The following is an 11,953-nucleotide window of genomic DNA, read 5'->3' as shown; positions in this document are numbered from 1 at the left end:
TGGGCTTGGGAGCGCCGCCAGGCCAGGAGTGGGCCTTGCGTCCTGCCGCCTCTGTCACCGCTGGAGACCCCTCCCGGTCCTCCCTCCCTCCTCCTGCCTGGCGGGCGGGTCCAGCTGTGTTCCATTAGCGGCCCTGGCAAGTCCCCAGCCCCCTGGAGCCTCCCCCTCTTCCCCCACCCGGAGTGGCCGGCAGTCCCCGGCAGGCGAGCGGGCATGCGAGCGGGGCAGCATTCAACCCCAGAAGCTCAGGACAGGGGAAACTGGGGACCCGAGGCCGGCCAGAAGTAATCGAGGACCTTCCAGCGGGTCTGAAGAACCCAGGCCCTGCTTCCCGCGGTTCGCTGCGTTGGGCTGCCTGGATTACACAGTGAGGTGGTGGGGATCCCCAGCCACGGTAAGTGGGGGTGGAGCGGGTTGCCTCGGGCCTCTGGACTGAAGGGCCCCGTCTGCCCCTGACTTGCTGTGTGACCTGGGGCAAGAGGCATCCCCTCTCTGGACCTCAGTCCCCTTCTTTAAAGCAGGATGAGCTCTACCTCCATTGCAGTTCTGACTCTCCCTGCCCCCAGATCTGTGCCTTCATATATGGACGGGGTCATCTCCTTGGAAGCTTCTCTCTTATCCCTGGAGCCCCCTGCTCTGGATGGGGCTAGAGGAGTGAAGTCGAGAGGTCAGGAGCAGGAAGGGGACAGGGAACACATGGAAGTTCACATGCATTCACATGCCTCTCACAGTTGCCAGTCCTTCCACTGACTGGCAGGAGGGGGAGGTCACGATAGGGTTTGAGAGATAGGATGTGCATGCCACCAGAATGGGGGATGAATAGGGTGGGGGAGCAGTTCTGCCCCAGGAGGAAGGAGATTGGGGTCCTATCTCCAAATATATTGAGGCTAGGGGTCCTTCCTGCTCTCATTCCCTGTCCAGAACAGAGGGAGGGGAAACAGAATTCCTTTACAGCTGGAGGGAATGAGGTCAGACTTGCATAAGAACTTCCCAACAGGAGGGCCTATGGAGAGGTAGTCATAGGCTGGCTGTGTGCACGTGTATATGTACTAGCTGGTGTGTCTAGGTGTACCGTGAACGTGTGTCTCTGTGACCATGCCTGTGTGCAGGTAGGACTGTACGCACACACGGGCACAAATATGTCTCTGTGTATATGTGCCTGTGTGTCTGTGTGTGTCATGCTGACACATGCATGACTGTGTGCGTGAGCGAGCTGCCTGTCTCGGGGGAGGCTGGATGATGTATGGCTCTGCTGGCCGCTTGCTGAGCCCGCATGGATTTATCTGGGCCCATCCATCGGGGTTTAATAAACTAAAAGACGAGCATCCATCAGCAGGGGAGGTTGGCAACAAGGTCCTAAGCCCGTTGACCTGTTCTCCCGTCCACTGCACCCATGGGGGAGGCTTCCTTGGCTCATCAACCCTGTGATGCCTTCCAGGAGACTCAGCCCAGCTGTCAGCCCCTGACCCTGTGGGTGCCAGACAGGGCCGCCTGGCTGAGCTGGATGCGGCTAGCCAGGTGCCAGGCTAGCATATACCTATACAGTGCACAGGTTGATAAAATATTGAAATACTTCCAAGTGTCTTGGCAAATAGCCTCTGCCTCAAGCTTCCTCGCTATCCCGAGTGACCTGGCCTTCTAGGACCCTCTAGATCTCTCCTCAATCCAGCAACTGTCCACTGACGCAGCCAGATGCCGCCTGGACCTGCTTTCAGCGCTCCAGCCAGCATTCTGCTCTGGCTGGTCGGTGTCCGTGCCATACCGGTGGTTAAATATTTTGAATATCACCTCGGCCCAAATCCTAGCCCAAGGCCTGTGGTTGGGCCTCTGAGGGGGACTGACGCCTGGCTAGACCTCCTGCAACCCCAGTACCAGCACCTGGGCCCCATGGGCTGGTTGCTGCTTGCCCACGTGTGGAATTCTGCTCTGTGAGCTCAGGAATCCACCTTCCTGCTCTCTATGGTTTTCAGGTGCTGTGGCTGCGGCCGACTTCTCTGGACCAGGATGTGGGCATCTTGGGCTCCTGGCTTGTGGCTGCTCAGTCTCTGTGTTATCTGCAGCCATGAGGCAGATACAGGTGAGATGACGTGAGGATCAGAGTGCCATAGGCCTGCCACTGCCTCTCTGAGGTGTGGGGTCCTGTGCACGTATGTGACCACGGGCCTGGGTCACGTGGGCATTTATAGGAGAGTCCAGAGGCTGGGCTCAGGGTGGCCTGAGGTATTTGCACGCATGAGCCAGTGTGAGGTGAGCTAGAGAGGATGTGTGTTTCTGTCTACATATTTGTGTGTCTCTGGGCCTCTCTGCGTTTACATCTCAGAGTTGCTGTGTGCATCTGTACATACTCCCGTGTCTCTGTGTGTGGGAAGAACCACCCACCCTAATACATAGACCCAACCTGTGCCCCAGCTGCTGGTGGGGCCAGCGTGGTGGGCAGGAGCCGGCAGCAAGCTCTCCCTGCAGAGGGAGGCTGCGTATCCCCAAACGGGCCAGGCCTCTCCAGTCCTTGCCCTGGTGGAGAATCCATCTTCCAGCCCACGTGCTCCTCCTCCTCCACGGCGATCTTGGATAAAGGGGCCGCCTCAAGGCCCAGACGCCGGATGGGACAAAGGGTGTAGCTTTCCAGGGCCCAAAGCCAGAGGAAGTTGACCAGGCAACTTGCCCTGCCCTGCTAGGTGCCCTCTGGCTGTGTGTCTGAGCAGAAATAGAACTCCTAGAACCCCAGATCCAGCCAAAAGAGGCAGAAAAACCAAGATGCAGATGTGAATGGGGTACATGTGACTGTCTGTGTGTATACATATGTGTTTTTGCATGTTGGCATATATGCCTTACTGTCTTCTCCCTCACCGGGTCCCCTGGGGATTGGGGCAGATAATTTCAACATCTGTCAGGAATTTGGGCCCGTTGCCAAGGGGTGAGTCACCCTTTGCTGCTGCTGATGGTAAAGACAGTGAGAGTTTTTCTGGACAAACCTGGGGGAGAAAGATTCCAGGGGGGGTCACTGGGCCTAGGAATCCAGGATTCCTTCTTCCCGCCAGGCATCCCAATGCCCAGCTTCTAGGAGCTGTATCCACCGGCTTGTCCCAGCTACCCCATCTGCATTGATTAAAAGGTTTTTTTTTGATTCTAGCCTCCATCTCTCCTGTTGTAGCACTCTCTCATTACTTCTGCTCAATCAGCCCTAGAGAAGAGGCAGGCGCATGGCTGCCTACCTGTCCCTTAAGGGTTTTGGAGACCTGACTAAGCTATCCCCTTCTGCACGAGCCTTTACCCCCTTAATATACCCTGTCTGGAGCCCCAAGGTTCTGGTGGGTCCCTTGAGCTTGTGGTCCACTCAGGCCCTCAGTCTTTTCTCACAGTTTCATAATGTAGTTATCCAGGTGAAAAGTCAATCTGTTGACTCAGACTTGTGTCTGGCCTGCTTGTCTGTTTTGGCTGTGGAAAGTGGAACCCCACCCATTGCTGAGAACATGTGTACCAGCAGCACATGGCATCCCTGGTGGCACAGGCATCTACAACTCACACATGTGCAGACATGTGCATGCACTGGTATATAACCCAGTGTGCATGGACCTGACGTTTCCTTGCCCCTGAAGTGCTCCTCTGTCTCCCACTTGGGTGTATGTTGTGGAGGGGGCACATGTATATACACAGCTCCCCACCCCCATCTGAGCTGTAGGCCTGCCCAGAGTTTCTTTCATTCTCTTGCTGGCCTGGCCCCTGACTTGAGGGTCCTAGGGAGATTTGGGTTCTAGGAATTCTGATCTTGCTCTGCTATGAACTTACTTAGTAGCCTTGGGCCAGGCCTCAGTCTTCCCATCTGTGCATTGGCTCCCAGGGTAGCCAGGGTCAGAAGGCAAAAGGTGAAAGCAGCCCCAAGGCAGAGCCTGGGTAAAGATGCAGTGTGGGGAACATGAACTTGCTCCGCCCCAGGTTCCCCAAGAGCCCGGCTGTGCAGTCACCTCAGCCTGAGTCCACCAGATGCCCCACTGCCAATTCTTTTCCAGGGGAGCGGTGCCCACCTTCACAGCAAGAAGGACTCAAGTTGGAACACAGAAGCGACTTCTCGACCAACGTGACTGGTGAGTGCTCATCTCATCCTGTCGTCTCCCCTCCACCATCTTCCTGGAGTGGCCAGTACCCCACTCACCTTTCCAGCTGAGCTTGTCATCTGCTGTCTCCCCTAAAGGCTTCGGTCTCATCCGCCGACTCAACCTCATGAAGATATCTGCCATTAAGAAGATCCGAAACCCCAAGGGACCTCTCATCCTGCGACTGGGAGCGGTCTCAGTCACCCAGCCCGTGCGGTAAAGGCCCCAGTGTGACCGCTGGGAATCAGTACTGACCTTAGCCACACTCCCAGCAACTCTGCATGTGGGGCCTAAGCTCAGGGGCACCCGTGGGTCATTGTGTCCTGCTTCCTGTCAGGAGTCAGCCTGGTCTCCACTCCTGGGCCTTGCAGGGCGTGCAGAGAGAAGGGGACTGGCAGGCCCACCCTGTGTCCTTTCCCCAACTCTGGCTAGCAGTGGGTGAGGACAAGTCTGCATCCTGTGGGCACCATGAGGACTCCAGGATGGAGGAGGGAACCTTCAAGAATTGTGTGTGTGTGTGTGTGTGTGCACCCACACGTGTGAAGTCCGAACTCCCACAATCCCTGGGTGGTCTGGCCCCTGTTTACCTCTCCAGCCTCATCTTCCAAAATGTTCCCTTTCTTTCTTGCTGCTCCAGTCGTGCTGAACCTGTTCATCTTTTTTCAGTATTTCTTTCCCTGCCCCAGGCCCGGTTATTCTCCCCAAGGCATCCTGGATTCCTTGGAAGCACTTACCACAATCCTAATGAAATAGTGCAACAGTCATTCTGAGGATCCTTTGTTTATGGCCTTACCTCCCGCATCACCCCGTCAGACTTGAAGGCTCCCTGAGGACAGGCCTCTTCTCTGTGTTTTCACCCCTGTTACCCCCCACAGACAGACCCACCACTGGCACATAGTAGGCCCTCAAGAAACATCTGTAGAATGAATGGATGTGTATATGTATGTGTGTGGCAGTTTGGAGGTGTGTGCCTGTGCGTGTGTCGTGTAGGTTCAACAGTCCTGAGGGCCCAGGGTGGGCGGCAGGTGGTCTCTTACCTGAGCCTCAAGGCACCCTCCCTGCTTTACCCCCAGACGTGTATTCCCTCGGGGCCTCCCCAGTGAGTTTGCCCTGGTGCTGACACTACTGCTGAAGAAACACACCCACCAGAATACGTGGTATTTGTTTCAAGTGACCGATGGAAATGGGTACCCGCAGGTGAGCCCGCCCCCCCCGCTCCACCCCCATTGCTCTTGGCCATCGAGCAGTACCAGTCCATACCAGCTTCTGTCCCAGCTTGTGATTTCTGGGGCCTCCCCGCTCCATCCCAGTGCCCACCCTCAAGGCCACCCCCACCCCACCTATCCCATCCTCTTAGGAGGTATTGCTCTGTGACCCCAGCCAGCTTTCGTCCCTTTCTGGGCCTCAGTTTCCCCTCCTGTGAAATGAGCTTGAGAGCCCTTACCTTTGTCATGCTGTGGCTTGGGGGGGCTCTGATTCTCTGTCCTTGCCTTTCCCAATTCCACACAGATTTCCCTGGAAGTCAACAGCCAAGAGCGGAGCCTGGAGTTCCGGGCCCGGGGCCAAGATGGCGACTTTGTGTCCTGCATCTTCTCAGTGCCCCAGCTCTTTGACCTGCGTTGGCACAAGCTGGTGCTGAGCGTGGCTGAACGCGTAGCCTCTGTGCACGTGGACTGCACATCAGTCTCCTCCCGGCCTCTGGGGCCCTGGCGACCCATGCAGCCTGTGGGCCATGTTTTTCTGGGCTTAGATGCTGAGCAGGGCAAACCTGTCTCGGTGAGTGCTAGGTCAGGCGTGGACTCTGCTCCTACTTTCTGGGAGCCTGAGTGAGCTCCCGGGAACCTATATCTGACCAGGGCTTTCCCTTGCTCAGAATCCTCTCATGGTTCCCCACTGACCTCCAGATGCAGCCTGAACGTATTAACCTGGCATTCAAGGTCTTTCATGATCTGGTCCCTATAAATGACTGCAGCAGCATCTTCTGTTCCATCTTTCCATGCAGCTTTTGCTCTGGTTGATTCCATCCCAGACATCCATCTCACCTAATACTTTCACACCACCAGCCTTTGCCTATGCTGTTACCTCTGCCTGGAATGCTTTTCCTTGTATACCTACCTGCTGAATATCCACTGGTCCTAAGGCCCAGCTTGAATGAAATCTCCTCTTCCCCTCTTCCTCTGGGCCAAAGCGAACATTTCTCCCCCTTCTCCCTCTTTCTTTCGCATATAGTTTTGTTTTGCTTTTTGTGACAGCTGTATTCTTGATGGTCTCCCAGGCCAGACTGGAAACCTTCTGAGGTCAAAGTCTGGGATGGAGCCATCTCTGTGCCTCATTAGGGGCCAGAACTCAGAGCTATTTGCTAGAATGAAGTGACACTTGTGTGTCCCCTGCAGTTTGACCTTCAGCAGGCACACATCTACTGTGACCCGGATCTTGTGCTGGAGGAGGGCTGCTGTGAGATTTTGCCGGGAGGGGTGAGTGGCCTGGCCCCAGCACAGCTGGGAGGGGTTGGGGCACTGTCCAGGGACACAGTGTGCTGGAGACGGAGGACCAGGAAGGCGATGCCTAGAGATCTTAGGATGATGAGTGGGTGAAGTGGGGGGGGGGGGGGAGTCTGCCTTCTGTACTGACCCCAACCCTTCCCCCACACTGGGCAGTGTCCCCCAGAGACCTCCAAGGCCCGCCGGGACACGCAGAGCAATGAGCTCATCGAGATCAATCCACAGACTGAGGGCAAGGTCTACACCCGCTGCTTCTGCCTGGAGGAGCCGCAAAACAGCAAGGTGGGTAGGCAGGGCAGGCAGACATGGGCATAGACAGGCACAAGTGGGCCTGCCCCTCCCCTGACCTGACTGGGGCCTGACCCCAGGGTCAGTTGACCATGTGCCCCGGGGCAGGGAGGGCACTGGAAGCCCTGCTTCTTTGCTTCCCACCCCTAACGGATTCTGGTAGGCAGAGAGACAGCCCACTGTAATACCCTGTGCCTGCCGGCCTGCTGGCATTGAGAGTTGTGCCCATCTAGCTCTGGTACTACCCACACCCTCACGGGTACCGTCCCAGACCCTAGTGAGGGAAGGACCAGGCTGGCACCCAAAGGCAGTTTCTCCAGGACAGGGATATCTGGGGTCAGAGGCCAGGTGCCACACTGCTTGCCTTGGGGCTCACTCATTGTCCTGGGCTCAGCCCGGGCAAGTGCCAGGCTGGTTCCATGCCCAGCACCATGGCCAGCTGCCCTGCCCGCTTTAGGTTCTTCAGGGGCGGCAGGGAAGCCCAGTGCCTCCCGTAGCCCCACACCGTGGCAGGGCAGCCTCCCTGCCCGCCGGGCATCTTGCCCAGCTTTTGGCTGCAGGAACACAGGATCCCATTGATTCGTGGTCTTGTTTTGTCCGACATCACGTGGGTGGGGTGAAAAGGAAGGGGGGGGCCTGTTGGGGTGCCAGGGGCCTGAGCAGGCTCTTGATGACCTGGGAGCTGCCGGATGTCAGGCTGAGGCATCCTGAGGGCCCCCCTGCCTGTGGGCCCCTGTCTAGTGTGGGCCCCAGAACTGCCCCCTCCTCAAGATTCCCCCCTTATTCTGTCTGCTCAGGTGGGCGCCCAGCTGACGGGAAGAATCAGCCAGGAGGCAGAGAGCGAAACAAAGGTAGAGACAGTGCGTGGGCGGAGGAGCTGCCCTCCCTGCCCTCCGTAAACCCCTTGAGTAAGAGACTCTCAGCCCATGCTCTTCCCACCTGCCCCCACTCTCCCAGACAGAGCTTAGGATTTGTAGGTGCCAGCTCTGAGAAGGAAGGATGAACGGGAGCGAGACAGACAGTACCTGGCACTATCTAGGACACCTACTTCTGGTGGTTCTTGGGTAGGGGTTTTGGAAGCAGTGCTTTGTCCCCTCCATTCCCCACCCATTCTCACGCCCTCCCTCTTCCCAGGTCCACCAGGAGACAGCAGTGGATGAGGTAAGCCTCCCATCTAGACTGGCAAAAAGAGCTTGGTTGGAAAGGTGCCAGCATGAGCCCTTCGGACAAGGTTTTGGTGCCCTGGAGCCTGGGCATGGGGGTGTGGGATGACCACACAGCTCCCAGCGTTCCTTGGGGACCTGATGCTGGACCCTGTCTGCCTGCTGCTTCTCCTTAGGAGCGGGGTGTTCAGCCCTGGACACTCCTGCTGAGTTGGCAGCAAATGGCCACGGATATCTTGGAGAGAGCCCAGGCCTTGGCCATGGGACCCTGGATTCTGGGCCTCACTCTGCTCCAGCATGCTGTGTGACCCAGGGCCCACTGCTATTCCTCTCTGGGCTTCAGTTTCCTCATCTGAGAAATGGCTTGGCTCTGGGTCGGTGGCAGTTGAGGGGCGAGGCCTGTTTGGCAGGGTTTCCATCTTTATGCTCCTCAGCTCCCCCCAGACACCTGTGATGCTCTTGGTGTGTGTAAGGGGGCCAGTGGGGTGGAGAGGGCTGGTCCTGGGCTCGCAGACCTGACCTCCAGGCCCATTCTTCCTTTTCAGTGCCCACCCTGTGTCCATGGTGCCCGGGAGAGCAATGTGAGTGAAGAGAGAGTGTGCTGGGTGGGGTGGACGGGGCCTGGGAGTGGGCGTTGCCTAGAGGTTGGCTTGGCGGCTTCCTGGTTCAGGACAAGGGGGTCTTTGTGCACTTTCACACTCTCTGCCTGCCCACTCCCCGGAGCTGGGTTTGACCCACACCCGCAGTCCCACCAAGCCAGGGCCCCAGGGAAGGAAGCCTCATGCAATGTACTGGGCTCCAGGGTGGAATGGGGCCGGGGTGGCGGCTGGCAGAATCAGAGCCTTGGTTGCTGATCCCAGCTTGGCACTCCCCACAAGGACTCAGGCCTGCTCTGCTTGGAAGTCTTACCATGTCATCTTACAGGCAGAGAAGGGGAAGGGCTGGCTCAGCCCAGCATGGCCCCCCAAACCACATGTTGGCTCAGGGCCTCCCCTCCTATCCCTCTCTAGCTGGTCCTGGCCCATCCTCCCTCTGGGGTCCAGAAGGACAAGGGAAAGGGGCTCAGTGCGAGCCCAGCTGGTACCCAACTGCGTCTCTTCCGTGGGCAGTATGAGTCACCACTTTCCCACAGCCTGACATTCTGCGTTGACATTCTGCATTGATCCACAAAGGGCACAGCCCCCGCTCCCCTCGGCTCTAAGCCCCTGGCCTTGGGGGACATCAGGAAATACCCCCTCTGCTGACCTCCCCTGTTTTCGTCCTGTCCTCCACCAAATCCAGTAAAGCTGATGGTTCCCAGATATGCAGGGGTTACCATGGCAACCGAGCAGCCATGTTATCCTAGCAACTGCGGGGTGGAGCTAGCCAAAGCCAGGCAGGTTAGAGAAGGTAGGTCAAACCCCTCCGTAAGTTTGACAGCTTTGGGAAATAAAATCAGCATGCTGGTTGGCCTGGGAGACGTAGCAGGGGCTGGGGTTTGGGCTGTTGGTTCAGCCACCCCTGTGTGACCCTGGCTAAATTGCTTGCCCTCTCTGGGCCTCTGTTTTCCTCTCCCTCCCTGAGGTGATTGCATCCTCTCTCATCTGTCCCCTCAGGTCACAATTGGTCCCTCTGGCCCCCAGGTGAGTCCCAGATGGAGAACAGGCCACCTCTGCCCTCTTCAGTGATGCTAGTCCATCTCACGGCATGTGGCCCCTTGGCTGTGTGTATATATCAGGGCTACCCAAGCCTGCATATATGTGGGGTGATTAGATGTGTGTGTGTGTGTGTGTGTGTGTGTGTGTGTGTGTGTGTTGGAGACAGTAGGGGGTTGTGTGGATGTGAGGATGTTAAGAACTGCCCTTTTCTGAGGGCCTACTGTGCATCAGGCACTGGGCTACCCATTGACACCATGACCTTCCTGAACCCCCTCAGGCATCTTGCAGGGTGGGTACTATCATTTTATTTCAGGGAAAACCGAGGCCCAGCTGTGCCCACATGGGTGACTGGTGTGATTTTGTGTGTGTGTGTGACTACGTGCATTTCTGGATACATGTTTGCACATGTGCAGGGGGGTGAACCCATACACCTGTGGCCTGACAGGATCACAGAGCTTGTGGGTGATGTGCAAATGTGAGATTGCACACTTCTGTGTGCCTGTGAGTATATAACGTCATTCTTGGAGCCACCTCCACGTGCGTGCTAAGTGGTGCACGCTTTACGTGCAGTGTCACATTTCTTCCTCACCGCAGCCCCTTGAGGTAGGTGCTGACATGAATCCCATTTTATTGATGAAGAAACTGAGGTTCAGACAGTTCACATAACTTGCCCTGAGACACATGCTTGTAAGCGGTGGAGGTAGGATTTGAACTCGGGCAGCCTGACACTCACCATCATGGGTGTCTTCCACTGCACATGTGTGTGTCCACGCACATGTGTCCCTGTGCCCCTGGGTGTGCTGTGTGTGAGCTAGCATGCTTGGGTTGGAGTGTGGGAGAAGAGATACCTTCTGCCTGAAACTACGGATTTGCCAAATATGGTCTTTTGGGGTGGGAGGGACAGGCGGATGAATGCGTATGGAATCTATATGCTGTGTGCGTGGGGGCTGGGGGGGGGGGCTGGGGCAGGGCTGTGCTCATTTACACACCCGTGTGTGGTGGATGCGTGGAGAAGACCAGGATGGGGAGAGCTTCTTCAAGGCTCTCATGTGCTCCTCTGGTCCCAGCCCTTGCTTTGGTCTCATCCACAGAGAGGGAAAGGTGAGCAGGGCCTGCCTGGTCCATCAGGACCCAAGGGAGAGAAGGGAGCCCGGGTAAGTGCCCCGGCCATGTCCACGACAGAACGTTCCCACCTGTGCCCTGGGGTTGGGCTGGAATGTGAGCCATCATCCCATCATCTCAGATGGAAACCTGCAGCCTGGTCCAAACAGGGGATGAGGGACAGGGTCTCTCTAGGGGTTAGTGTGCGGAAACCTGTATCCTCTAGGGGCACCTGCGACTATGGGATTCTCGGGCCCATCCTCCTCAAAACAGGTCTAGGATGGCTCCCTTGGGAGGCTGATCCCTTGCTCCCTACCTCTAGGGCAATGACTGTGTTCGAATCTCCCCGGACGCCCCGCTTCAGGTAAGGCCTGGAGGAGAGGCCTGCTTTAGGGCCAATATGGGGTCAGCCCCTGAGGAAGGGGCTGTGCCCTCAGAGCCCATGGGGGTGACCCTGGGCCCCTCTCAACACCTTATCTCCTGTTCAGTGTGCAGAAGGCCCAAAGGGAGAGAAGGGGGAGTCGGGAGCCTTGGTGAGTATGGGACCAGAGACAGGGCAGGGCAGCGGGGTCCTGGCCAGCCTCCCCCTCCTTTCCTCACCTCTCTTTTGTGTCCCCTCCTTATCTCAGGGACCCTCAGGACTCCCTGGCTCCACAGGCCAGAAGGTAATGAGCCAGGATTTTGAGGGGTGGGTGCCAGGGAGGTCTGCGAACCCTACAGACAGGAGGAGGGAGGTGTCCAAAGTCATCCTAGGGGATGGTGTCATTGGGCCCAGAGCTGGTAGTACTCCCGAAGCCTCCCAGTCCTCCTGCCTTGTCCAAATTCCTGCCAGACCTGGAGAGAAAAGCCACAGACTCCCTGAGCAAGTGGCCTGGCTGGTGGCAGTTCTTCCTGTTGCCTCCCCTCCTGTGGAGCCATTTCATCTCTGGGGAGGCTGAGACCACGGATCTAGAAAGCAGTTCTCCCTCCCCAGATGGAGCAGTCCTGGCTCTTCTAGCCCCTTCTCTCGGCCCCAGTCACTTTGCCTCTTCCTTCTTCAGGGCCAGAAAGGCGACAAGGGAGACGGAGGCATCAAGGGCTTGCCAGGAAAGCCAGGCCGAGATGTACGGTGCTTGGGACCCTTCCTCAGCACGATCCCCACATCCCTCAGCACGTGGTCCTGAAATGCTGGA

At 57.3% G+C, this 11,953-nt stretch overlaps 1 protein-coding gene across 1 annotated transcript in view; it reads left to right on the top strand.

Moving 5' to 3' along the window:
- The first annotated feature begins 2,004 nt into the window (after positions 1 to 2,004).
- The window catches only part of COL16A1 (collagen type XVI alpha 1 chain), a 49,000-nt gene continuing 39,051 nt past the window's right edge, over positions 2,005 to 11,953 (top strand). Inside the window, exons 1-16 of the mRNA XM_065872708.1 lie at positions 2,005 to 2,077; positions 4,008 to 4,082; positions 4,190 to 4,307; positions 5,165 to 5,288; positions 5,601 to 5,867; positions 6,485 to 6,565; positions 6,749 to 6,874; positions 7,678 to 7,731; positions 8,015 to 8,041; positions 8,589 to 8,624; positions 9,639 to 9,665; positions 10,772 to 10,834; positions 11,104 to 11,145; positions 11,270 to 11,314; positions 11,411 to 11,446; positions 11,822 to 11,884. Of these exons, the coding sequence (XP_065728780.1) occupies positions 2,005 to 2,077; positions 4,008 to 4,082; positions 4,190 to 4,307; positions 5,165 to 5,288; positions 5,601 to 5,867; positions 6,485 to 6,565; positions 6,749 to 6,874; positions 7,678 to 7,731; positions 8,015 to 8,041; positions 8,589 to 8,624; positions 9,639 to 9,665; positions 10,772 to 10,834; positions 11,104 to 11,145; positions 11,270 to 11,314; positions 11,411 to 11,446; positions 11,822 to 11,884 (1,257 nt within the window). The remainder of the gene's footprint in view (positions 2,078 to 4,007; positions 4,083 to 4,189; positions 4,308 to 5,164; positions 5,289 to 5,600; positions 5,868 to 6,484; positions 6,566 to 6,748; positions 6,875 to 7,677; positions 7,732 to 8,014; positions 8,042 to 8,588; positions 8,625 to 9,638; positions 9,666 to 10,771; positions 10,835 to 11,103; positions 11,146 to 11,269; positions 11,315 to 11,410; positions 11,447 to 11,821; positions 11,885 to 11,953) is intronic.

Source organism: Phocoena phocoena, chromosome 1 (genome assembly GCF_963924675.1).
Source record: "Phocoena phocoena chromosome 1, mPhoPho1.1, whole genome shotgun sequence".
Taxonomy (NCBI): domain Eukaryota; kingdom Metazoa; phylum Chordata; class Mammalia; order Artiodactyla; family Phocoenidae; genus Phocoena; species Phocoena phocoena.
The sequence above is the reverse complement of the archived record's forward strand: the minus strand, read 5'-3'. Positions and strand labels throughout refer to the sequence as shown.